Source organism: Neovison vison, chromosome 2, assembly GCF_020171115.1.
Source record: "Neovison vison isolate M4711 chromosome 2, ASM_NN_V1, whole genome shotgun sequence".
NCBI lineage: Eukaryota > Metazoa > Chordata > Mammalia > Carnivora > Mustelidae > Neogale > Neogale vison.
In genome coordinates this window covers 192677348-192705298 of record NC_058092.1, presented here as the reverse complement: position 1 = coordinate 192705298, position 27951 = coordinate 192677348, and the positions used below count along the sequence as shown (strand labels likewise).

The following is a 27951-nucleotide window of genomic DNA, read 5'->3' as shown; positions in this document are numbered from 1 at the left end:
GGGCAAAGATACTTGCCTATACTCTTTTCCCTTCTTTTTTCCCTCCCTCCTTCTCTTCTTCCCTCCCTCCCTTCCTTTCGTCCTTCCTTCCCTCCTTCCTTCCTTTTTATGTTCTCTTAGTTCAGTGGTTTTCAAATTTGGGGTACAAAATTCTCAATTTCATTATGATTTAAAGAGTGCCCAAGGCCTGTGTAACTTTAGGTCACAAGCTGGCTTAAGGACCAGCCCTTTAGTAAGTGCCCTTCAGGAGCCTGGAGCACATCCACAGTCAAAAGCAGGCTTTGCATTCCATGGAGACCTTGGGCAGGTTTTTTATCCCTTCTTAATCCCATTTGTAAAATGGGGATGATGACGGGGCTCCCTCACGGGAAATGTTTGGTGAAGGGGGCATTAGTAGGTCTGGGCGTCTGTGCCCTGGTCTCTGGCACCTGCTGCATGTCCCTCCTCACCCTCAGATGAACTTAGAGACTTTGTCAGCATCACCCCCAACTGGTGTCATGGCCACCTCCACCTGCCCTTCAAGCCCAGGGACTGTGCCCAGTGCCACAAAGCCAGGGCCTGAAGCCCTGTTCTCCATTGCTCTGTGGACCAGGGAACTCTCAGAGTTTAGGGAGACAGGGCTCAGTCCCCCATTTGCTCTCCCAGGATGCTTTCTTTTTGCAACAGTAAGTCTTGGACGTGATTCCATGCTGGCATGTGTAGATAGAGTTCATTCATTGAAACATTTCCTTAGAATACCATATACAATTTTTGGACGTTCGTTTCATTGTCTAAGGACTAGATTCCTGGAAGTAGAATTGTAGAGTCAATGTGCACATTTAACATTGTTGTAGACATTGGCACATGGACCTCCACGAATGTACAAATCTACATTCCTACCAACAGAATATGAGACTTACAATCTGATGTAAAGGCAGAGCCATCGGGAGAACTAAATCTGAGCAATGGGTCAGTACTAGACCCATCTGAGCTGGAAAGGATGAGACTTCTGCCCAGAAGGTGGGAGGAAAGGCTCCCTCCATCAGTCTGAGGATGGGCAGAATGGGAGCATCCCCCCAGCAACTCATGGTGACATAGAATGGATTACTTAGGAACCTAGGGTTGGAGGATGCTTCCCACTGTTGCAAAGGGAGAACAAAAACCTTTATCTCAATTCTGCAGCAAGGGGATCACAGCCTTTGGTTCTCAGTCCCTTTTGGATCGAGGACCCCTTTTAGGATTTGATAAAAGCATGGAAGCTGTGCCCTGAGTACAAACACATTCCCACCCGTACATGTACATGCAACTTTGCATATAATTTCAAAGAGCTAATCCAAAATCTCAATGTGCATGAGACACTATGCAGAAAGCCCAAATTGACCTTCTGAAGGCTATTCTAATCCTCCCAAACAAGGCCATCATCACTTGCTAGTGCCAGCTGTCCCACAGCAGCTCACAGGTTCGTAAGTTAGCCCACCTGAGCTCAGCAGAGACCAGCGGAAGAACCACTCAGCTGAGCCCAGCCTACACTGGTAAACAGCAGAATCATGAGCTCAAGAATATTTGATGTTTAAAACCATCATTAAGTGTGGAGATGGTTTATTATAAAGCGAAAGCTAACTGATGCAGTCTCCCTGAAGAACACTTGGGAATGCTATGGGGGACACAAAAGAAGACTGGAACAAATGCAGAGATGTTCTATGCTCTTGAGTAAGAAGAATCAAGATCCTGGATATGTCAATTTTCCCTAAATTATTCTATAAATTTAATAAGCTACAAAGGAAACACAAATGGGAACTTTTTTTAAAAAAAGATTTTATTTATTTATTTGACAGACAGAGATCACAAGTAGGCAGAGAGGCAGGCAGAGAGAGAGAGAGGAGGAAGCAGGCTCCCCACTGAGCAGAGAGCCAGATGCGGGGTTCGATCCCAGGACCCTGGGATCATGACCCGAGCCGAAGGCAGAGGCTTTAACCCTCTGAGCCACCCAGGCGCCCCCAAATGGGAACTTTTTTTTTTTTAAGTGTGTATGTTGTATTAAACATTTTTTCAATATTGTTTTCATTCTTCTTTGAATACCTAATTCTTTTTTTTTTTTTCCAAATGGGAACTTTTGATAATCAGAAGAGCTGATTCTAAAGTTCCTATAGGAAAATAAAGTCAAGAAAATCAGGGGAAAATCTAGAAGAGAAGAGGAAGAGTAACTATCCCTATCAGATATTACAACACATTACAAAGTTTCAGTAATGAAAAGCAGGCTCACAAATTAACAACATATCAGATAAACAGAATAGGAAATCCAGAAACATATCGAAGTTTATAGAGGAGTTTCATATATCCTGAAGGTGACCTTTTAAATCAGTAAAGGAAACAAGTGTTCAATTAATGTCACTGGGGAAACTAGATAGTCATCTGAAAAAATACTAGATTAGGTAATCATATTTACCTCAAGATTCCAATGTAAAAAAAAAAAAAGAAAGAAAGAAACCATGAAGAATTAGAAAAAAGAAGAATCTTTGTGCGTGTTTTTTTTAATAAAAACAACCCCACAAAATTTGCTGTCATCTGATAATAACACAAAGGTAATCAAAACAATATGAACAAGTGTTTTCGAACTGTACTTCCAACTAAGGACAACCCCAAAGAAAAACCCTGTTTGCCTTCTTGAGAATCTCTCACTTCATCCATCATTTCTAGTTAGAGATATTTTCAAGCAGGGTAGTATTACCTCTTTTAGCATGATCCGACCCAGTTGTTTCTCGACTTTGTTTTTGGAATGACTCTCTTCTGCATCATCTAATACGAAGTTCATATATTCATCAAAACCAATGGTATGGTCCTCTATCTGAACATTTACTTGCTTGTAAAGCCACACCTGAATCCGAGATCTATTTTGCAAGTATCTGAAGATGAGGTTGATGGGCTGCACCTCACCTTCCACCCTTTATGGGCCCAGCCATGGTATGCCATGGGGAAACCTGACAAAGAGCACACTCCTGTGTAGTTTTTTAAAGGCTTAGAGTGGGAAAGGTTTGTCTAACTATGATATAAAACACAAAAGTCAGGCGCCTGGGCAGCTCAGTGGGTTAAAGCCTCTGCCTTCAGCTCAGGTCATGATCCCAGCATCCTGGGATCGAGCCCCGAAACAGGCTTTCTCCTCCTCTCTCTCTGCCTGCCTCTCTGCCTACTTGTGATCTCTGTCTGTCAAATAAATATATGGGAACTTTAAAAAAAAAAGCACAAAAGTCATAAAAAGATATTAAATAGAAATAGTGGTAAATTGTATTATGTAGAATTTCTAAATTCTATGTTAAAATTACCATAAGCAGACTGAAAAAACAATCATGAAACTGGGATAAACATGTGCAGTTCATATCATAGACAAAGGTGAACTTCCTTAATATATAAAGAACTCCCACAATTCAATAAGAAAAAGCTTTACAACACAATAGAAAAAGGAGTAAATGATATAGCTACCTAGGTCATAGAAAAGGAAATACAAATGGCTCTGGATTTTTTTTTAAAGGACTATTTATTTATTTGAGACAGAGAAAGAAAGAGATCATGCATGGGTTGGGGGAGAAGCAGAGGGAAAGGGACAAGCAAACTCTGCACTGAGCTGGGAGCCCGCCGTGGATCTTGATCTCTGGACCCTGAGATCCTGACCTGAGCCAAAACCAAGAGTCAGATGTTCAACCAACTGAGCCACCCAAGCACTACAGTTCTAGATATTTTAAAAGATACTCAACCTCACTCATAATAAAAGAAATTCAGGTTAAATTTATCCTCAGAAAATAGTTTCCCATCTATGATATTGAGGAAGATATCTAAGAGTTTTATAATATACTCATGGGAGCTTGTGTGAGGAAAAAGGCACTTTTACACACTGCTGATGTGAGTGTATGCTGGAGTCACTTCTGTAAATCAATTTGGCATTATCAAACAAAATGGCAATGCGTATAGTCTCAGAAACCCGAAATACAGATATATTCTGATGCATGCAAATAATGCGTGGACACGGTTTTTCACTGCAACATTATTTGTGATAGGATATAATAAAATCTTATGCAGCTGTAAAAGAAAAAAGTTCTTTTATGTGCTGAAATAGATCTCTAAAAAGTAAGTGGAGATAAATAAAGTGTACAAATATGCTAACATTGGTAATGAAACAATGTATGCATGTTTATTTGCTTATATATGAATAAAAAATAACTCTTGATATGTATACAGGAGCATGCATTTTTATTCTGCTTGTGTGTGTTTTTTCTTAAACTTACATATATTTACTCATCAAATAAGCTAGCACTGTCTTACATGTTTAAATTCGTAAGTGCAAATCCGTGTTTAACAAAAATTATATTGTTATGCTGATGAATTTTATTTTCAGAGTTATATTTTGTAGTTTATTGGCTTGAAAATAATTTCTAGGATCTTTAGGCAACTTAAAACCTTGCACTGATCAATTTGATTAGTGTCTGTTCACTGGGTATGTAGATTATTTCTAAGCAAAATGGGATACCGAGACATGCATCCTAAGCATAATTTTATATACTTTTGCTTCTTTTTCTGTATGCTACAGATAGCCTATATCTTTGTGTCTTTTAATGAATGTATTCATTTTTGCCACTTGGAAAAGCTGTACTATAGGCCATGCATGTGGTGGCAGAAAATTGTATTTGCGTCCTCATGAATTCCGTTTGCTACAGTGCTAATGGGGGACGGTGGACATTCACAAGTATTACAACCTCTGGTTTTCTCTGCGAAACAGAAGCTGCTTTGCTTAAAAGTTATAATCAATGAGCATGACTGACTCTATGCTTAAGAGCAATAGTTTCAGAGGAATGCAATCGTGTGTGCTTCTGTTTTACCAGGAAAAGAGTAGTTTTTTCCTAAAAGAGCAGTATTTACATTGGTTGGGGGGGGTGTTTGTTTGTTTTTGGTTTGCTTGTTTGGTGACACTCCCTTATATTCTTCAAGCATACTGAGGACACCAACCGGCTTTTTTTGTGGGTTATAGCTAGTTGTATTTACTGTCTTGGAAACTGAAACCGAAAAAAAAAGGTTGATGCTTATTTAGTAATTCATTTGAAAATAGCAAAAATGAACGTGTTGCAAGTTAATAGCATCTTAGCAGTGTTACAAAATTAGTTCTGACCTCATGGGTCCTCTGAGATCAATCCTAAAGCGTCAATGTGTTGTAAAATATGAAAGAGCGTAATGGAAGTCTTAAAATGAATTTTGTTTGCCTTGGTTTAAAACGCCTGAGTCGGAGACGCTATGAAATGTGTTTAAAATATTAGAAAAATTTGCTTAATGTTGATGGCCCCATTTTCTTGGGTTTCCTGTTTTATTGTTGCCCATGATATAAAGCATTATTCTTTTCCCCATGTGATCTTCCTAGAGAGCAAAGACTCCAAGTTTTATCAGAATAATTATATGACTTTTACGTTGATATTATTATGACTTTTATTATTTAAGAAAACCAGGTTTCTTGCTTAGGAGAGAGCTAAAGTGCTTTACAGTCATGTCATTTTCTTTAGTGTCACTTTCAAGTAGGTAGACAAATATTACTTCTCAGGTGCCCATGAGCCTACCTTAGTAGTGTTTCAAACTCCTCCTGGGTTCTGGCCTTCCTCAAAGCAATCCTAAATGTGAAACAAAGTGAAATCGTAAGGATATCCGAGACCTCCCAGAAAGCCCAAGGAAGATCATGAGAGATTTGTTACTTCGCCTTATAAAAAGAGAGGTGCCAGAAACAATTAGATGCATTTGATGTGATACTATCGACGGTTAAGTGGGAAGAGATGAATTGTTTTTGATGGGAAGGGGAGGAAACCATACGAAATTTTCTTTCAGTGGAAAACTATGCATTGCCTGTAACACCCTGTTCTGCATGTTGGTTTTGATTCCAAGAATTGCTGTTTTGCAATTCTATAAAATGGAGGTGATTGATAGCAATGAAATGTAATTCTTGTCCCTAGATGTTCACATTCTGTCCTGACGAGTAGAAGTTCCCACTCTGGAAGAAGCTGGTTTTGCTTTCATGCATGCATTTGTTTCAGTATTCTTTTACTTCTATACACTTGTGTTTTTAAACTTCTCCTTTGAACCAATGATAATCGGCCTTGTTCCCTTATTGAATCAGTGAAATAAAATCTGGAACACGTTTGTGTTATACCTGTTTGTGAGACACCGTTTCCCCTTTAAAAAAAAAAAATGTAGGGGCGCCTGGGTGGCTCAGTCATTAAGCATCTGCCTTTGGCTCAGGTCATGGTCCCAGGGTGCTGGGATCAAGCCCTGCGTTGGGCTCCCTGCTCCTAGGGAAGCCTGCTTCTCCCTCTCCCACTCCCCCTTCTTGTGTTCCTACTCTCACTGTCTGTCTCTGTCAAATAAATAAATTCTTTTGTAAAAAAGTATCTTTTAGGGGCGCCTGGGTGGCTCAGTGGGTTAAAGCCTCTGCTTTCGGCTCAGGTCATGATCTCAGGGTCCTGGGATAGAGCCCCGCAGTGGGCTCTCTGCTCAGCAGGGAGCCTGCTTCCCCCTCTCTCTCTGCCTGCCTCTCTCCCTACTTGTGATCTCTGTCAAATAAATAAATAAAATCTTTTTTAAAAAAAAAGTATCTTTTAATAATGCATAAGACAGAAGCCCTGATCATTACAATTCATTACAAAAATGGTAGCCTGAGGCATTAGAGTTTAGTTCTTTCCCTAGTCCTCCTTGAGAACATCTACAAGGCACCTGAAAGATCAGTAGCTGACATTGACCTTTACTGAGGTAACCTGGCCCATCCCAGCAAGGGGTAGCCTTGGGCAAGTCAATTCATTTCCCTACGCCTCCCCACCCTTCTAGTTGGGTGGGCCTAAAATAATCCCTTCCCACCCTACACCCCAAGCTGGACCTGGATCAAGGGTCCGGGCCCTGAACACGTGTAAGTCTAGACCTCAGCATGCAGCTTGGGCGGGGGCAGAATGGAGTTGATAAAGGTCAATACCAATTTGCATGATCTTTCAATTACGGCTCACAGACTTTCTCCACTAGGATTAAGAAAAAGAATTAAAATCTAATGCCTTGAGTTTTTCTTTTTTCTTTTCTTCTTCTTTTTTTTTTTTTTTTTTGCTTAAAGATTTTATTTATCAGAGAAAGAGAGAGAGCTAAATAAATAAATAAATAAATAAAATCTTAAAAAAAAAAAAAAGATTCTCAAATTGCTGGGGGAGATGCCTGCTGATCCCCACCCACCGAGCCATGGAGGATGCTGGAATGGTGCATCATCAACGCATTCTCGGGGAGTGTCAGTGCTTTTACGATGACCTGAATGGACACGGAGCAATGTGAATGTGCAAAAATATCTCAGAGTTGAGCAGGCGGGACACCTTGCCAGACGCCCTTAGGCTTCAGAAAAGCCAGATTCAGGGCTTTAGAAAACACAGGCTGTGGCAAGCTGCCCTCACCAAGCTCTGGGATGACGGCAGAACCCACTCCCTACAGCAGCAGCTGAAGGTCACCGAGAAACGGAGCTCACAGTGATTCCAACTCTGCTTAATACAGTTGGAGTCAGTGCAGGTCAGCTCTCGGGCTGTGATTATTGATATTATCATTGTTAATATTCAACTTCTCCCCACTCCCATTTATCTCCCTATACTCAGCAGATTTTCCCATGTCCTTACATCTCCTACCTGGGAAGATTCAGGACTGCATGCAAGAAAGGGAGCAGAACTAAAAACAAAACAAAAAAAAAAATTTTTTTTTAAAGATTTTATTTATTTATTTGACTGAGAGAGATCACAAGTAGGCAGAGAGGCAGACAGAGAGAGAGAGAGAGAGAGGGAAGCAGGCTCCCTGCTGAGCAAAGAGCTCCATGGGGGACTTGATCCTAGGAACCTGAGATCATGACCCAAGCCGAAGGCAGCAGCTTAACCCACTGAACCACCCAGGCACCCAACAAAAGTTCTTATATTTCCATTTGTTAGTTCCCACCTACCCCTACCCCCACCCCCACTCCCCACCGCTTTCTTCCCTACCTCATTGCTTCGCTTCCTCTCACCATGGCTTCCGTGCCACTGGGCTAGCAGCCCCCTCCAATTATGTGGAGAGGATGTGGCCTGGCTTACCCAGCCCTGAGCACTCTCCTGGACCACACCTGGCTGTGCAGAGACAGGAAGACAAGGAGGCTTTGTGTGACCCAGCTCCAACACTTGTAGCCACTGAGGCCCTTTCCACTGGGCTGAGAGATGGCCAGCCCCCATTTCCTGTGTCCCTTGGCCCCTTGCCTTGGGTGTGGGCTAGGCGATCAAGAATCTGCCCAGCTCCCCTCCCTTCGTCCCCCACAACACAGCCACAGTAGGAGGCCCATGCATTCTGCAACGTGGTCTGTGGAAGCGAGGGCTTCCTGGGAGCAAATGCCCACATTTCTACATGGGACCTGTGTGACCTTGGGTCACCTCTTAACTTCTCTCCTCACTTTGTGGATCTTGACACAAAGGGCCAGGTTGATGGGAAATCTTGAATGAAAAGACTCTGCAAGTTACAGCCCTTCACTTGCACGGGATGCCATGGGTGTTTCCCCCCAACTTACCAAGAACTTGCCCCTCTGAACCCCCAAATACCCCATTTGCCCTTTACTCACCTCCACCTAGACTTCTAATTACCTACTTACTGGCGTGGGGCCTGAGAGTCAAGAGGCCTGATATGACTTAAAAGCATGGATTTTAGAATCAGATCTACCTGGCCTCTCACCCGGGGTCGGCCCCACTCTGACCTTGACCAAGCATATCTTATTAGAAAAATGGAGGTAAGCATACCCATCATATAGGTTTATTGGCACAAGGATTAAATGAGAAAACCCATGGACAGCCTTTGCTTAAGACCAGGTTCCAAGGAGGTCAGCAAGTAACAGAGTAAGAAGACACAATGACACACATTGTCATTTGCCCAGCTGGCCTCCAACTTGCCTTGAGGCCTGGCATAGGGTCCACGTGTTTCCCTAGTTCCTGGAACTGATGCCAATTTACCCCATTTTTAATTTTTTTTTTATCATTTCCAGAGAATGTTGGAAGGAGGATATTAACAAACTGTGTAATATCATCTAGCCCAGAAGTTTTCCTGTGCGTGTTTTGGCTGATTTCTGTTGGTATGTGGAACTAAACTGATTTCCAGACACCCATCGCGGTCCAGCCAGTTCACGCAGTAACTCACATCGTCCTGCTTCTGCTGGATTTTCTAAGAAAGCAATGGACCCTTCTACTATTAGCAAGTTTTGTCGCCTTCAGAATACCTCTTTATTTGTGCTTCATTGCATGGATCACACTGTGCATAAATAGTGACTACAGTTGTGTCTTTTTTTTTTTCCCATTGCATGGAGCTCAGTTCAGGGTTTGAACTCACAACCCTGAGATCAAGACCTGAGCTGAGACCAAGAGTCCAATGCTAAATGACTGAGCCACCCAGGTGCCCCATGGTTTCGTCTTTACCTTATCCCTAGCCTAACAGGGAATTCCTCTCCCCTCTCTCCCTTGGGTATGTGTGAACTGCTCGTGTGAAGCAAACGTGGCTACCCTGTTAAGGAAATGTCCCTTTACTTCCTTTATTCCTACCTCTCAGAATTTGTTGTTGTGTTTTAGTCTGAGATAGCTGTTTAATTTCATCAAATAATAGTGTTTCAGTACTTGTTGAAATGATAAGGTTCTTTTATTTTTCCTTCTTTGACCTTATGACAGACATGATGGCTAGAGATTTTTCCAGAACTCTACTTGGGAATGAATAGCTCTTTTATTTTATAGTCAGTTTAGTGGCTATGCAAGAAGGAGTGTTAGGATATTTAGATGCCCATTTGGGGAAAAAAAATTAAGTTTGAATCTTTCTTTGCAACCACATAAAAATTCTAGATGGGTCAGAGATTATACCTTAGGAAATGCTCTATGCTAGTTGGCAAAAATATTGGAAAATATTTTTGTAGTCTTGATGTGAGAATCATAAACAAGTTGTAAAACCCAGAAGCCATAAAAGAACAGACTGAGAGACTTGGTTACCTCAATATCTAAAACGTCTTTATGATGAAAGACACCACAAAGAAAGTTAAAGACAGTGGAAGAATGGAAGGAAACATTGCCAACACACATCACAGGCACTGGATTAATAATCAGAATATGTAAAAGGAGGGAAAAGAGAAAAAAGGATTTGACTAGGCAAATAAAGCTCAACTTCACTCATAATGTATAGGATGTAATGAAAACAAGGTCACATTTTTCGTCTTCAAATTTTCAAATTTTAAAGAGATAAATATCCAGCATTGGAGAATGTGCCTGGCTGGAACATCTGGGGCTTTGGCGCCCCCCTCCAGAAGTATTTTATGTCAATGGCGCCCCCTGCAGCACGGCTCCAACATTAACTAGGAGGGAATTCAGGGGGCAACCCCTCCACCTCACTGTCCACCCCCCACCCCGCCTGTGGGGGGTGTGGGGTGGGGAGCAGAACTCAGTGCCTGCCTCCTCCCTTGGAGGTCAGTAAGAGTTTTTGGCATATCCACCAAAATGTCAAACTCCCTCTGCCTCGACAATTCTTTTTAGGAATCCAGCTTTCAGAAACACATGAGTGTGCGACGTACATAGAGATATATACAAAAGGATGTCCATTGAAGCCGCTTTCTATTGGGGGGAAAAGGAAGCAAACCATCAACAGAGGATTGTCTGGACAGATACTGGTGTGTCCGTTCATGAGATACGTGGCAACTCCTCCAAGGAATGACGTGGATTTATGTGTACTAACAGAATGACCTTCAACATTAAATGTCATGATTAAGATGAATATGAATGCGAAAGCAAATCCCCAAAATGCCTATTATTCCATCCCACGTATATATGTTAGTGGGCGAAAATGCATAGACCAGGAACTGGAAGTCCGCCACGCTGGGGGAGCTGGACTGAACTAGCTGGGCCCAGGGCTGGGGGACTGGTGACAAGGAGGAGTTTCAGGCTTTACACCGCATGCTTTATTCCTTCGTGACTCTACCACCACGAGAAAGTATAGCGTATGCGTAGTTTTCTTTGCAGATAAAAAATATTAAGAATCCCTGTGGGTTCAGTTTTTTTTTTTTTTTTTTTTTTGACAACTTCCCACCTGGCTGAGCTACTGAGGAATGTCCTACTGAGTGTGGAGACATTGTTGCCATTCTGAAAAATGTCATTCTGAGCTAGATTCTCTGGGCCTCCTTATCCCCAGGAGAGTTTTAGATCCAGGTCCGCTGGGTCAGCCCAGGAATCTCGGTGCCTGTGGCTATTCTCTGGAGGAGGAAGTGAGGAGTGACAGTCCCTGGTTAGGGTAGTGGCTGTAGAGGGCAACTGCACAGCCATAGGCAGGAACCAAGAAGGCGGCGAGGTGGCCTGCACCTACAAGGGTTCCAGGGAGCCCCGGTTGGGGATGCCTGGTGGATAAGGGTCTGCACTAGTGGACGAGAGGGGTGAGGCCAGCCACTCGGAACTCTGCAGCGCAGAAGGTATGGCTGTAGCTTCCAGTTTTTGTTTACACTAACAGTTAACTTATTATTATTATTATTTCTTTTTGCACTTTTTGCGTGGGGTAGTGTTCTACAATTGTGTTCTAAACTGGAGGGGACATGGAGATTTGAAGTTCACTGAAAAACTCACCCACCTCTTATTCTGGATTTGCTTAGATGCAGAAAGAAAATCCAGCCCTCAGAGATCAAATGTAAATCTTTCCTTATGGAAGGGCTGGCACGCAGAGGTGGGAGAACTGGATTCACATCCAGCCTCCGCATTTACCAGCTACGTGACTATGGGCAAGGTGCTTAACATCTCAGAGCTTCCGTGTCCTGATCTGCAGGAGGGATATAGGAGGCACCCTTCAAGGAGTTGCAGTGAAGACCAGAGAGTTTGTCTGTGTGGAAGTAGATCATCAAAGCTGAGATGCGGTTTATTAATCTGACCGCACTTCTAGACCATAAACCCCTGGAGGCAGGCATATGCGATATTGAGAATTACTTCTCTGCTTCCTCCTCCAGGCTTTATCTAATACTATCTAGTACAGAGCTTAAGTATTTGCTGAACACTGAGATTCTGACTTTTTAAAAGATTTTTGGAAAAATTTATTTATTTGACAGAGAGAGGGAGAGCACAAGCAGGGGGAGCTGCGGGCAGAGAGAAAGGGAGAAGCAGGCTCTCCTCCAGGGTCATGACCTCAGTGGAAGGCAGAGGCTTAACTGACTGAGCCACCCATGCACCTCATGATTCAGATTGGGGCTCTGGGTCTTTCCTAGCCTTCAAGCCATTTTACAAGTCTGTAAATTGTACAGAGCAATGAAAATAATTCTCATGTACAGATATTCAAATGATTCCTGTTACAGGTTCAGTTACGGTGTGTGTGTGTGTGTGTGTGTGTGTCTGTGTGTGTGTAAGAAGCCAGCTTGTGTGTGTGTGTGTCTGTGTAAGAAGCCAGCTTCACCTCCGCCCTTCCTTGCCAATGTTCCAGATGTGTGTCTGTTCTTCCGACTGGTTGTCACTTCTTTCTGGTTCCCTCCTGACCAGTGAGCTAAAGAAAATCTTGAGTATATACTCATTTTATATCTGAATAAAAGTCACGATTTTCCTTTTTTTTTTTTTTTAAAGTATCTTTTAACATTGCTGGGACCCCATTAGCAGAAAAGAAGTTTCTGTAAAAGTCAGACACCACCCCTGCGTCCCTCTCTCAGGGCCAGACACCGTCCGATGGAATTAATGACCTGTTCATCAGTGGACGGAGAAAAGCTTCCACACTCCATGTCCTCTGGGTGCAGGTTCGTGGGCCGGCGCTGCGGGTGGAGGACTTCAGTGTGCTGGTCTGTGAAATGGGCTCCTGAGCCCCTGGGGCTGGGAGCGGCAGCCCAGAGCCCAGCCCTCGCCCCCTACCGCTCTCCCGCGCCCCGGGGCGTGGGGGGGAGGCGGCTGGAGAGGCGCCCAGGCTGGCACGCCGGCCCCTCCGCCCCGCGGGGTCTCCGGAGGGGGCGGATCGCGCGAGCCGCCCAGGAATCTTGGCTCGGGAGGCGAGCATTTCCTGCGGGCGGGTCGGCGCGGCCCCGGGGGCGCGGCGGCGGGGAGACGCTGCGCTGCGCTCGGCCGGCCGGCAGCATGCAGCCCCTGCTCTGCGCGCTGGCCGGGCTCGCCCTGCTCCGCGCTGCCGGTGAGTGGGGCCCGGGGCCCGGGGTAGGGGGGCAGGGGTGGAACCGAGCCGGCGGGAGAGCAGAGAGTTGTAGAAGCGGGGATGGGCCCGGGAGGGAGGGTTGAAAAGAGACATGAGAGCGACGGAAAGGTAGAGAATGGGTGGAGAGACTCGAGGCCCGAGGAGAGAAAGGAGGCAAGGATCGCAGGGAGGGAGGTTAAGTCTGCAGGTTGGGCACACATCCCCCAGCACCCTCGGGGCCAGCTGCCTCCGAGAGCCTACAGAGGCGCCCAGGCCTGGGTTATGGGCACTGCCTCGGAGCAGAGTTCCGGCAGGCGATGACCCAGACCTGGCCCAGCACGGCCTGAGGGCGGGCAGGTGGCCCCAGGAGAAGGGCCACGGCTTCACCTCCCCTCTGGCCTGAGAGGGCTCTGTGGTCTGGGTGAGCAGGTCAGTCCTTCTGCTTCCGGAGCTCTTCCCTGAGGGCCTGAGCTGCCTTGAGTGATAGGGGGCTGGGGAGCTTAGGGTGCAGGAGGGAGAGGCCCTCTGGTGCTCCACCCCTGCACCCGTCGGGTGGGCCTTGCCTGGCACCATCAGCTCTCACCTTCTTAGGTGAGGTCCAGATGGGCGGCTGGCGAGAGACTTCTTACAGCCAGATGCTCACGCACCACCCCAAGACCCTGCACATGGCTGGTACTTCACGGTTTACAAGCCACACTCCCATTTACCCAGACTCTCATTCGTGCAGCCCTCAGCCAGCAGGGCTGGGGCTCCTCCCAGCAGTACCGGTGAGAGGAAGGCTCAGGTATCCTGGCAGAGCCAAGCCAGAGGCCTCACCAGACATCCAGGCCTCCTAACCACTCAGGGGGGCCCTTTCCCTCCACCAGGCTTCTCACCCATCAGCCCGCAGCCAGAGGATGTGAGTAACACAGGTGAAGTGCCCTGTGCTAGGACGGATGCCTCCTGTCCCTGTCCTTTCTGGGCAGGGCCCTCTGTGGGAGTCAGCACCCAGGGGCAGGGTGGAGGCCAGTGCGGATCCTGGGCAGCCCCTGGCAGAGTTTCTTGGGTGAGGGAAGGTGCCTTCCCTCGGGGATACTGTCTCCTTCTCTGTGAGTTGGGGAAAATGGTACCCGCTGCAGGAACGGAACGAAGGAAGTCCCCAGCACGGAATTCAGCATATGTTGGCTCCCGTTCTTGTCCCCTCAGCTTCACTGATCTCTCTGAGCCTCAGTTTCCCCACCTGTTAATTACGGAGGACCCACAGCCGCCTCCTGTGCAAAGAGTGGCTGGGACTGTGCTCAGCACAGAGGCCACGGTGCAGGTCCTTCTCCCCCCATTTCCTCCCCCGGCCCCTCCTCCGGGAGCCCGGGGCACAAAGCCCAGTCTGTGCTCCCCGAGAGGGAGGAGCTGGCTGCCACCCACAAGTGGCGGACTTTCTGGGGCCTCCTTAGTCGTGGCCGGTATATACACTTCAATTTAAAACCCTTTTCAAACATGACTTCCTTTCTGATGATGCCCGCTCCTTGCTACAGATTTTTTTTTTTAAAGGGGGAAAGTATTAATGTAATCTCAACCTGAGTTCACACATTTTTGTGTGGAATCTTTCGGACTTTGGACAACTTACTATTGTTTCTCTTAACTTTTGATTATGAAATCCCTGGAGGTAAAGACAGGACAGAACGGTGAACCCCCATGTACCGACCGCCCCACTTCAGCAATATTGTTTCATGGATGTTTCCTTTGTCACTCGCATTCTCTCTCCTTCCTCCAGTAATCTTAAAGGAAATTCCAGGCATCATGTATTTTCGTCCATAAATATTTCCTTAAGTATCTCTTTCCTTAAGTAATCTTTTAAATATTTCCTTGAGTAATCTTTTTCTCCTAAGTTTTATTTATTTAAGTAATCTGTATACCTGTGTGGGGCTCAAACTCACAACCCCAAGATCGAGAGTCAGATGCTCTCCAAACCGACTCCACCAGGCATCCCAAAAATAAGTAATCTTTTCATAAACATAACTGCAATACCATTATCACACCCTAAAAAATGGATGATAATTTCTTTTTTTTCCCAAGATTTTATTTATTTATTTGACAGTGAGAGACACATGGCAAGAGAGGGAACACAAGCAGGGCAAGTGAGAGAGGGGGTAGCAGGCTTCCTGCTGAGCAGAGAGCCTGATGCAGGGCTTGATCCCAGAACCCTGGGATCGTGACCTGAGCTGAAGACAGAGGCTTAATGACTGACCCACCAAGGCGCCCCGATAATTTCTTTTTTTTAAAGATTTATTTATTTGAGAGTGAGCAGGAGGAGGGGCAGAGGGAGAGGGAGAGAATCTCAAGCAGATGTGCACTGAGCACAGAGCCTCATGCAGGGCTCGATCCCACGACCCCGAGACCACGACCTAAACTGAAATTAAGAGTCAGACGCCCAACTGACTAAGCCACCCAGGTTCCCCTGGACAATAATTTCTTATATCATCAAATATCTGATCCGTGTTTAAATATCCCTAATTGTGTCATGTTGTTACATTTCGTTTTGTTTTATCTAAATAAGGTACATACATTGCTTTTGGCTGATATGTCAGTTAGTTTCTTTTAATAGGTAAGTTCTCTTCCCCCCTCTTTTCCTCAAAATGTGTTTATGGAAACAACTAGGTTTTTTGTCCTATAAAGTTCTCCACATTAGATTTCAGCTGATTGTATCTGCCAGGGGTCCTCTAAATGTTCTTCTCTCCCCTGTATTGTCTATAAAATTGTAGTTAGATCTAGAAACATCTGCTGTTATGCAAGAATATATTAAGATGGTTTACTGCTTTAACTTGCACTTCTTTGATTACTACTGCGGTTGGACTTTTTCTTTAAATGCATTGGTCATTTCTACAATTCTTATGAATTGTCTTGGGCTTCTCAGTTGTGGTACTGGGGTTTTTCATATTGATCTGTAAAAACTCTTTGTGTATTGATGGAAACAAATTGCTTGTGGTACCTATAGAGCCCTTTTAAGGTTTCTGCTGAGTTCCTTTCTTGTTTTCCCATCAGAGGAATCTAAGGTCTTAGAGCCTAGCCCTTTCATTAATTGTCACCCATGCCTTGAGGCCCTTTGGGCATGCTCTCACTGTCCACCCCTGCCCCACGCCCCCATGGCCATCTGTCTTCTTTTGGAATTCTTCTTTCTGCTTTGAGCAAAAGAGGAAGATGCTGAAGGGCTGTTGTGAGAATCATAGCATTTCTTTTGACACAAATGGATATTGTGGGAGCAAACCACTCAAAGACAGTTCGGTCAGAGGCACGCATTTGGGCTCTGGTGGGGCCCCAAGGCAGCTGCAAAGGTGTCATCTGAACCTGTCAAGGTTTAGAAGGGCGCCTGGGTGGCTCAGTGGGTTAAGCCGCTGCCTTCGGCTCAGGTCATGATCTCAGGGTCCTGGGATCGAGGCCCGCGTCGGGCTTTCTGCTCAGCAGGGAGCCTGCTTCCTCCTCTCTCTCTGCCTGCCTCTCTGCCTGCTTGTGATCTCTCTCTGTCAAATAAATAAATAAAATCTTTAAAAAAAAAGAAAAAAAACCTTTTTTTTTTCTTCATTAACCCTTTATTACAAGTCACACTCTTATAGAAGTATATGTGGACTTACGTGAAACAATCAAATGTATCCAAGAATAAAAAACACAGCACATAAAGTAGTATATGTATTCCAGTGTTCGCGCCGGAGACAGCGGGCGCCCAGGAAAAAGCTCTTCTAAAACGGCCTGGCTGGAGCCGGCCGGGGATGCATACGGTTCCCGGCGGCACGGGCCGGCCTCAGGCACAGTGTGGGGGCCGCCTGCCTCCTCCTGCGGCCGGGCGGGTGGGGGCAGCACCCGCTCCTGGGGCCTCCGGGCCAGCAGAGGTCCCCTTGGACAGGTCCCCTTGGCCCCATACCCGTCCAGCCCCTCAATTTGTAACTGTGTCCAAGTTTGTTTGCTCGCCGAATGACAGGCCAGTACGTTGAGAGGCAAGAAGTTGGGGGTAGGAAAGCGACTTTATTTGGAAAGCCAGCAAACCCAGGAGACAGTGGACTATCGATTGTCCCAGAGAACCACCTCCTGAGCACCAGAGTCGAGCTTCTTTTATGTTAGGAACAGGGGGAAGTGGGAGGAGATGGGAGTCATAAGATGACTGATGTCTGTAGACACTGAAAAAGGTCCTGTCGCGGCGCGTGCGTGGCTCGGTTTAACGTCTGACTCTTGATTTCGGCTCAGGTAGTGATCTTGGGGTCCTGGGGTTGAGCTCTGCCCTCAGCAGGGAGTATGCCTGAGATTCTTTCTCTCACACCCTCTGCCCCTCCCCACCAACTCTCTCCCTGTATCTAAAATAAATAAATAAATCTTACCCACCCCACCCCCCCCCAAAAAAAAAAAAGGAAAGGAAAAGGTCATGTAACTTCTTTGTCCCTGCTCAGTTGATATCTGTGTGTAAGAATCTGGTCCTGTCGTTCCTGTAAATCTTAACATAGTCAACTCTGTATGCACTTCCGTACCTCCTCCAGTGAGATAGGTTTTGGGTAAGAAAGCAGTTTTTATAAATCTCGGTCGTAGCAAAATTTCTTTAATGACTAACATGCCCACGTGCAGGGCAAAGCAGAAGTTTCTAAGCTGTAGGTCACAGCGGCAGGGAAATGGAAGCAATGTGGAGTCAGACATGCTCAGTTTCTCCCTGCTGCAGAGGAGGCCGCTGAGGCCCCAAGATAGGAGGCCCTTAACTTACAAAAGCTCACATCACTGCCCGTGCACACTGTAGACCGAATGAAGCAGGTAGGATACACATCCTGTGCCTCTTGCTTACTAGCTATGTAACCTCCAGCATGTTCTTCAATCTCTTTGATCTTTGGTTTTCTAATCTGTAAAAAAGGGAGGTAAGAGTTCTAAGCTCTTGACAGAATCTGATGAGATACTGTACGTAAGCACTCAGCAGAAAGCTTGGGCATCGTGAGCGATCACTAATCTGTAGTAGCTTCCAGTGCAAAGTATGGTTCTGCCCGTTGTAAAGGTGAAGAAACAGAGTCCGGTGAGCGGGACTGGCTTCTAAGAGAGCGCAGAGAGCCAGGTTAGCACTGAGCCCTCTACGTCCTTGTTGGAGAATTCCTCCCAAACGTCCCTTGGATCCTTGTAGAGGATCTACATCTATTCCTAGAACAGATGCCTTTCCATCGTGAGAGCTGGTCGAAGTGATCCGGCAGAGCGTTGGCTGCATGTGGAGAGGCAGAGTCCTGGGGAATAAATTCCTGCCTTGCTCCATCTTCTGCTACCCTGGTGGATGCCCCCCAGGGCCTTTGCATGTCACTTGGCAATTGCAAGGCATCTTCAAGTGCACGATTCCCTTGAATCAGCACAGCAATCCTGCAAAGTAGACCTAGCAGGGCAGATCCCTCACTCTCTGCAGGGGAGGCAAAGGGCCCTGTCAGTAAGCCCAGAGTTGGACTGCGTCTCTGATACCCAGCCTTGGTGCGCTTTTCAGAGTGTGCAGAGAGAGCTTTATTCTGGATGGCTTCTTAGACCTTCCCTGCCTTGTGGGCTTTTGCAGTTTACCTCTGAACTCATACATGAGAAAAAAAAAAACAAAAAAAACAAACCTCTTGTAAAGTTCAGGGTGCCCTTTGGGGTAGTAGCCTAGCTTGCCTGTCGTAATCAGATACTAAATGTACTGGAATGACACTGATGTGCTCTAAGAGGGACCAGCAAGACTCAGATCCAAGAAGAACAGGAGGACATGTCTGTCCCCAAACCAAACCCAGATATGCCTCAGAATCTGAGCTCTTTGTTGGGGGCTCGATGTTCTCTCTCTCGACTTAGCCGGAGCTGTTGCACATTACTGGAGTTCTTCATGTAATTGTTTGCCAGTAGTATTCGGCTTAAAAAAAAAAAAGAAGTTTAAAAACCACCAATGGTTTTAAATGAATCATAAATTTTGATACAAATATTGATGTGGTAAATTTTATTATTCTATTACATTGAATGTGGCCAAATACAGTTAACCCCTGAGTGACAAACATTGCTGGTCAAAGCAGAGTATGTCTTCAATGACTCAGGAACCATGGCAATGTACAGGGTTGCCTCTGAGAAATTACGTGTCATCACAGAAGTCATTTGAGTTGTACATGCTTTCTTAGTGTTTAAGTCCTAGACACAAAAGGTCTTCTATGCTGTGTGTGGGAGAGGCCATACTTCCCGCCTCAGAGGATGGGGACCCTGTGGCCATGTGTCTTTAACTGGCTGAGTGAGCCCAGCGCCTCGCGGGGCCTCTGGCCTCCACCGCAGCCTGCTCTCACCAGAGCTCTGTGTTCTACCCATGGCCACCATCCAGGGTGCACATAGGCCCCGAGTGGGAGCCAGGCCAGGGAAAACAACCAGGCCTCCAAGAAGGTCCCTTTCCCAACTGGCCGGGGCGGGGCAGGCGGGAGCACAGGAAGGGAGGGAACACGGGGAACCACAGCTTGGCTGTTTAAGCAGGAACACCGCCACCCTGCAGCCTTCCCCGCTCTAGAGCAACCCAACAACCCCGTGAAGCAGGCATTATCCCGGGCCTTCCATCTGAGGAGCTCAAAGACCTGGAACATCCAGCTTGTGACTTATGGGAACTTCTGGTCCAAGAAAGAACTTGTCCTTGACTCACGCCCGTTCTGTCCTTGTAGCTAATTTATGAGGCCTCTCAGCAGACCCTGAAAGATAGAACCACAGCCCGAGTGAACTACAGGGGTAGGAGGGAGGGCCTTGGGCCTCCCCACCCCGGGTTAGGAAGGAGGCAGCAAAGGCTCCGGGAGGAGAGGAAAGTTTCCCACAGGCCCACGCCAATTCGGGCCAGGCAGGGTGAGAACAGGGTCCCCCGGGGAGTTTTCGGCCCTCGCACAGTGAGGTCAGTGGTGGGGTGAGGGAGCCGCAGCGGCGGCCTTGCGGTGAGGGCCCCAGCCCAGCTTTCTCTCACCGATGAGCTCACGGACACTTGTGCGGCGGGGCTCAGGCCTCAGCTCTGTCCAGATGTGAGGGATTAGTGCTGTGTGATGTGGAGAACAACCTCGGCCAATCCTTCTCCCTGGAGGGGTTTTGGAGCCAAGTTAGACCTCATTGCAGACATGTAGAAAACAGGATGTTTCAGGCCAACGGAGGGGAGTGGACTCATGTTGTTCATGACTTACAGGCCTGGCAGAGTCTCGCACTTGGCCAGCCAGGTCAGACTGTTTCCTCCCGGCCCGAGCTGGGTCTGGGAGAGGGCAGGCGAGGCTCCGGGGAGAGATGTGGCCAGGGGCCCGCGGGCAGAGCCTGTGGAGGGCGTGTGTGGACCCAGACCCCCAATGCGCAGACCCCCTTTTCACGGACAGCCCTCCTTGTGGGTAAGAGCAGCTCCTCCAGACCCTAGCAAGTCCCTCCTCTCTTGGCTGGGCTCCCCGGTTCTCCAGCCGAGACACATGAGTCAAGCTTCTGCGTCCCTTCATCGAGGCCACCTCTAGCCCTGCTTCAGCCTCTTCAAGGCCCAGAACGGAGCACAGCCCTCCAGGTGGGGTCCCTCAGGCCACCCTCGACCTCATCCTGAACTTCCCCATCCACGCATGCAGCCCACGATGGCTTCTGCTTTTTGCTAACAACCCCACCAGACAACTGGCTTTTATTATGGAACATTTCAATCCAGATATACAAGAGTAGAGAGAGGAGTGGAGTGACCTCTCGTGTTCCCGTCACTCAGTGTCAACAGTTATCAATCTTGGCCAATCTTGTGTGACCACCCATGTCTCCTCCCACTCCCAGGCTGGAGTATTTTGAAGTGACTCCAAGATATGCTAGGATTTCATCTCTAGAAACTTCTGTATGGATCTTTAAAAGACTCCTTTAAAAAAAAAAAAAAATCAGGGACGCCTGGGTGGCTCAGTTGGTTAAGCAGCTGCCTTCGGCTCAGGTCATGATCCCAGAGTCCTGGGATCGAGTCCCACATCGGGCTCTCTGCTCAGCAGGGAGCCTGCCTCTCCCTCTGCCTCTGCCTGCCACTCTGTCTGCCTGTGCTCGCTTGCTCTCCCTCTCTCTCTGATAAATAAATAAAATCTTAAAAAAAAAAAAAATCAGTGCTCACTCCAGCCACACATAGATGAAAAAAATAACCAAAGTACCATGTCATGTCCATCCCCCTCTCCAAAGTCAACAAGACCATTTGTCTTCTTGAAGAAGCTTTTTGAAATTTAGTGGAAGGAAATTATGAAAAGGAAACTGGAGAAACAAATTGATCTCCATAAAGGATGCTCAGAGCGGAAGCATGTTTGGTCTCTGCTCTTGGTTCACGCCCCTTCGTGGAAGACCTGGGATCCAGATAGAGTTAGAACTGGAACATCTCAGGATGGGGGGAGGGGGCGCTCTGGCAGAGCTCTGGGAGGCCAGCTTGCCGAGGTGGGGGTCAGGAGAGGGCCAGGGAGCTTGGGGTCCAGTCATTTGCGGACCGTGTGACCTTGGGCAATTCATTCAACCTCCTAGAGTTACGTGTTCATCACCAGCAAAATGGCTCACCATCGCTGTCCCTACCTCAAGAACTGCCAGCCTTCTGGGCGACTCTGTATGTCTCCTTGGGCAGCCCAGCCAACACCAGGGTCTTACAGTTACAACAGTTTTGCGCCTAGATAAAGTCCAATAACCCTTGCCCCCAGTCTGCCTCAGATGCCCACATCCATGACTGCAACTTTGGTATTGTCACCCGGAAGCTGTTCCACTTCTCAGAGCTGAAACTGCAACGTCTGTCACTACTCATTCCTTCTGTTACTCCGTCATCCTACTAAGACCTTCAGGCCTGTCAGCTCCTCCATTTCTCTTAATTTATGGGCCTTCTTGTTGGCCCCCTTTCCTTCATTATCCAAGCTAGAGCTCATCCTCTTAACTCCTTGCTGGAAAAATCCTCAATCCTTTTCTCCCTTGATCTCCCCACATGATCTCTGCAGACCCCCAGGCTTCTGCTCCATCCAGCCCCCCCGTCCTGGCCACTCTATACCCAGGGCGGCTCTCTGGGGGACTGGTCTTTCCAAATGTCCCCCTGGAGTGGGGTCCTTCAGCATGGGCTTCCTCCTCCTCCTCACCTCCTTTTGAAGCCCTCTCTGTGTTCGAGCCCCCTCCCCAGTGGCCTGCTGATAAAGTGGCTCTCAAAAACAAAGACAAAGACAAAAAGAAGTCATTTGCCGGTCACCGTGCCTCCCATTTTCACGGCTGTGTTTAATAGCCCCTTCACAGAATCCCTGAAAACTTCACAACTAGCTTCCTCTTTCATAAGTCAACGTAAATTTCCAGCAGATGGTTCCCTTCTCACTTCACGGACTAAGGAGAAACGAACAGGTGAGAACTCAGTCTGCGTCTTGGCCCTTTGAGGAGAGGTCTGCCTTTACCACTTCTGCGGGCCCCCTCTCCGCTTCCAAGCGCCGCCCCCGCCGCCCCCACCACTGCTGGGCTCCCAACCCGACCGCTCCTCAGTGCTCCTGCCTTTCAGGCTATCAGCATGGTTGTTTCTTCAAAGAACAGTAACAGCAAGAAACATTCTATACACCATGTTATCTGATCTCCCTTACTTCACAGAAAGGCTTCAGGAAAACGTTTCCCAGGATCCAGGTTTCTGCCCTTGGACCTCTCTTTCCCTCCTGGTCCTATAGCATCTAGACTTTGCTTTGCCTCCGCTGCTCTGTGAACAATGCTGGGGTGGGATTTAGCAGTGATTTTCTCCTCACTCTGTCTTTCCATCCTTACCTTGCTAGACTTCTCTGCTGCTTCAGCCCTGGCTGACCACCTCGTCCTCAGTGAAACTCTTCGCTTCGCTACGTTTTGGAGACAGTAGCCTCCTTCCAGAGTGTCAGGGTTCTCCAAGGTTCCAGCCAACTCTGATGCCCCATAGCCATCTTGGGGCCACCAACACTGAAACCTGAGCCCAGAACCCAGTCCCTGAGACTTCCGGTGTGAGGGCTGGTTGGTGCCGGAAGAGCCAAGGAGGAACCAACGTAAGGGAGAAAAGGGATGAACCAAGAGGTGAACAGGATGAACCTCAGGTTTTCCAGACTTGCTGTGTGGCACTGCCCATAGCGTTGCACCCCTCTGTGCTTCCGCTGGGGATCGTAACTGGGTTGTTGTGAAGTTTGGTTGAGTTCGCACATTGGTTTAGGGTACTATGCGGTCCACGGTAACTACTCATCAAATGTTCGATGTGACTGACTAGTCACCAATGTCAAGGCGATGGCTAAAATATCTCCTCATCCTCTCTATTCCTACTGCCCTGCCTCGCTTCCACACTTCCCACCCTGACTACTGCAATAACTCTCTGCCTTCAAAGACAAATCCTTCCAATCCATTCTCTGTATTTGCAAAATTCATATATGACCGTGTGACTCTTCTGTTGAAATAAACCCCAAATAAGCATCATGGTTTGTTTACTGGGGCATCTGGCTTTGTGTCCATGCCCCTCCTCCTCCCATTCACCCTGTACTTTCCAGCCACTCCAGCCAGTTTGGGCATGAAACTGTGCCATTTTATGCCTTTCTCTCTTTGCACACTCCATTCTGTCTGGCTGGGACCTTTCCTCCCTTCCTTACCTTACAGAGTTCAGGCAACACCTCCTTCAAGAAGCCCACCTGGGCATGGGAGGGGACCAGGGCCATAGAGACAAGTGAGTGATTGGGGCACCCCATCCTCATACCCTGACCCACACTCGGGCTTCCTTTGCTCCTTTTTGTGACTGTTTTCAGGACCAACCTCGTGGAGCCCAGTGCTTGGCAGGGGTCTTTGGTGTTCTAGGATATGGTGACGAGGCTTGTTTTCCCACAGCTGCTGAGCCCTTTGTGCCCTCCCGTGGAGAACCGGCCTGGAACACAGGGTGTGACAGACACATGGCTGTCCAGGACCGTTTAGACGTCATAGAGGAGGTAACCAGGGTGGTTTGGGAGGACAGGCAGTTTCGGGACCACCTACGAGACTGGTAGCTTTCTAGGGCTCAGGAGAATCTTGCTTTGGAAAATGGGGGAAATCCAGGCCAGTCCTGCTCCCTGGCCTCCATGTGAAGCATCTCCCTCCTTCCCTGGGCTGTTAGGCTCACCAGCCCTTTACAGATCCTGCCTCCCCACAGGCCTTGCTTCCACCCAGCTTGAGATCATGTCCTTACACAATGAGCTGGTGGACATTCAGTCACCGTGTTTTGTCACTCAGCCATGGTCTGTAACACCGGGTTCATGACTTGTGTGGGAAAAGATCTACACTTTATTTTCACAAACTGAAAATAACTGAAATTTAGCATTCCATTCATTATAAGTACAGACAACAAACCGTAAATGTATTTACCAGTACGGTGACTGTTCTCAGTAGAAATCACAGATAATTTTATCCCATTATAGTTGTAAATATATCAACGTATTTATTATTCATCCTAGTCTGTATGTCAAAATTACAGTAGTTGCTAGACATGATGTTAGATTTTGTTATTTCATGAGTTAATAAATACATACATTTTTACATCAAAGATTTAACTTTTTGTACTTGAATAAGGTTTTTTTAAAAAATTTTATTTATTTATTTTTTAAGAAATTATTTATTTATTTGACAGAGATCACAGGGAGGCAGAAAGACAGGCAGAGAGAGAGGAGGAAGCAGGCTCCCCGCTGAGCAGAGAGCCCGATGTGGGGCTTGATCCCAGGACCCTGAGATCATGACCTGAGCTGAAGGCAGAGGCTTTAACCCACTGAGCCACCCAGGTGCCCCTTGAATAAGGTTTTAATGCAATTGGTGTCCTTGGAAATCCTACATGCTTTATTTTTTCAATTGAAGTGTTATTCTGAGAAGGGGTCTGGAGGTTTCACCAGACTGCTAAAGGTGTTCATTCAGGAAGAAGTTAGGAACCCTGACTAAAGAACGTTTCAAATCCCAAACCTGTCATTTGGCAGAGTGGCCACCAGAGGGCGGGGCGACAAAAAGAATGTGCTCTCCCGGTAAAGTCCAGAAAGGGAAAAGAGAATCCCAGGGTTGCTCTGCGCCACACCTGTGTGATTGAGTGTATTGACTCCTGCCAGGGCCAGGAGCCGCCTTAGAGAGTGAAGCCCTGGGATTCTAACATCTGGGGAACTGAGAGGCCACCAGGGCCAGAGCCTGAACAAGGAAGACTTAGGTCCCCCAGCACTCAGTTCTCTCCGTGCTGTGCCCCATTGGGCTGCCAGGTGTCCCTGAGGATGTGGCCAAAGAAGCAAGACTTGGCACCACTCTTGTGCTCCCTGCACGCCCTGCTGCCATCTCTCTTGTTCTAGACGGTGGAGAAGACGGTGGAGCACCTGGAGACGGAACTGAAAAGCTTGCTGGGCCAGCTGGAGGCGCTGGCCTGGAACCTTCCCCCGGGGCCCTCTGGCCCCACCCCCGACCTCCTCGGAGATGGTGAGCAGCTGGGGCAGCAGAGGACAGCTTGGGCTGGGGATGTGGCCTGGACAAACCAGGAGAGGGCTTGGCGCCTTCTGAGCGGAGTCGGGAGGCATCCCCCAACTCTCCCCGCCTGTTCTCTGACCTCCGTCCTGCCTGGGGGCGTTGCAGCCTGGCACCTTGGTCAGGGCTTTTGGGAGAGCTGGCGCAGTTCACGTGGGGTCCACGGAGCACTGTCCTGGACGCAGAGTTCCTGCCTCCCCCCACACACCCCCCGGCCATTCGCCGGGCTCAAAGCTCCTGCACTCCTCTCAGGTCCCTTGCAAAGACCCCATCCTGGGTCACCACAGACCCCTCCGATGGGGTGTCAGAGGGGGTTGCCCCGTGCTCCCTCCCCATGCCCTGTGTTCCTGGCACAGGAGTTCCGGGGACTGGGAAGGGAGGGGAGGGGAGGGGAGGGGAGGGCAGGGGGCCTGCAGCACTCCTGAGCTGCCCCCTCTCTTTCAGATCGCTTTGGAGCCCCCGAGCCTGAGCTGCCCAGCAGCTGGAAGTGACACACATGTGGCAGCTCTCCTCTGAGTACAGAGCTGTGCCTTCTGGCCTGCCTTCATCAGCTCGGTGCAAAGTAAAAGCTCCTCCCTTGGTCTCCCCTGTGTCTGCTGACAGTGACCCCTATAGCCACGGCCCCTTCTCCATCTACTCCCAGGCCCTGGGGCCCATGTCCTCCTGCGGGCTCAGACCGGGGAGACCTCAGGCGGTCAGTGCTCCTGCGCCACTTACTTATAGGGGCAGACAGGGCAGGAATTGGTTCCAAGATGAAGCACCTGAGGCCCAGAATAGCGCAGGGGCCCTCCGAGCAGCCTCCCTACTCAAAACAGGGACATAGACGAGGAGCAGTGAGATCACCTGGGAGCCTGTCAGAAATGCAGGATTGGGGGCCCAGCCAGACCTCCCGCATCAGAATCTACATGTCAGCGAAAGATCCCCAGAGGATATGTGTGCAAATTTGCGTGCAATTTTTAAGTTTTGTACTGAGGTAAAATGCACACAACATAAATTTCAAAATTTTAATCATTTTTTGAATTGTACAAATTCAGTGGCTTCACATGGCTGTGCGCTAATTCCAGAACATTTTCATCATCCCCCAAAGAAACCCTGTACCTGTACGCAGTCACTTCCCATTCCTCCTCCCACCATCCCTCGGAAGCCACTAATATTTCTCTCTCTATGGACTTGCCTATTCTGGACATTTCATATAAATGGAATCATTCAACGTGCAGACTTTGTGTCCAAGTTTTTTCCCACTGAGCACCGTGTTTTCAGGTCTCATCCAGACTGTAGCGTGTATCAGTACTCCGTTCCCTCTGATCGCTGAGTAACACCCCATCATATGGATGCCCCACTCTTACGCATGCATCAGTTGATGGACATCTGGATTGTTTGCACGTTCTGGCTATTATGAATAATGCTATGAATATTTATGTACAAATTTTTGCATAGGCGCTTTCATTTCTCTTGGGTCTCTGACTAAGGATGGAATTGCTGAGTCAAATAGTGACTCTGTTTAAATTTCTAAAGAACCACCAAACGATTTTTGCACAGCGGCTGTACCATTTTTCACTCCCACTAACAGTGTGTATATAAAGGTTTCAATTTTTCCGCATCTTCACCATCTTTTTTATTATAACCATCCTACTAGGTGTGAAGTGGTAGCTCATCGTGGTTTTAAGTGGCATTTGCCCAAGGAGGAGGAGCAGTGTTTCTTGTGTTTCTTGGCCATTTGTCTTTTTTAGAGAAATGTCTACTCAAGTCCTTTGCCCATTTTTAAAAATTGCATTCTTTCTGTCGTTGAGTGGTAAGAGTTCTATATGTATTGTGGATATTAAGGTTTTATCAGATACATGATTTACAAATATTTTCTCATTCTGTAGGTTGTCTTTTTACTTTATTGAGTATCCCCTGAAATATGAAAGTTGTAATTTTGGTTAAGTCCAATTTATCTATTTTTTTGTTGTTGCTTATGCTTTTGGTGTCATATCTAAGACTCCATTTGTCAAATCCAAGGTCATGAATATTTTTCTTCAAAGATTTTATAGCGTTAGCTGTTTCATTTAGTTCTTTGATCTATGTTGAATTACTTTTTGTATATGGTGTGAGGTAGGTTTCCAACTTCAATCTTAGGCTCGCGGATATTCAGTTGTTCCTGCATAATTTGTTGAAGAGAATATTCCTTCACCATGAAATCGTTCTGGCACCCTTGTCAAACATCAATTAAGCACAGATGTTTAGGTTTCTCAATTCTATCCTATCCATATGTCTGTCTTTATGCCAGCATCACAGTTTGAATTACTATAGCTTTGTATTGTGGCTTAAGTTCTGAAATTAAGAAATGTGAGATTCCTGACTTTGTTCTTCTTTTCCAAGACTTTTTTTTTTTTTTTTTGTCTA

At 47.2% G+C, this 27951-nt stretch overlaps 1 protein-coding gene across 1 annotated transcript; it reads left to right on the top strand.

Annotated features, from left to right (window-relative positions):
* The first annotated feature begins 13090 nt into the window (after positions 1-13090).
* On the top strand, positions 13091-26782 carry PLAC9 (placenta associated 9). The gene is made up of 4 exons (XM_044239929.1): positions 13091-13149; positions 23932-24029; positions 25398-25521; positions 26011-26782. Exons 1-4 carry the CDS (start codon positions 13098-13100, stop codon positions 26055-26057), a joined length of 321 nt encoding a protein of 106 aa, XP_044095864.1. The 5' UTR covers positions 13091-13097; the 3' UTR covers positions 26058-26782.
* Positions 26783-27951: the final 1169 nt, after the last annotated feature.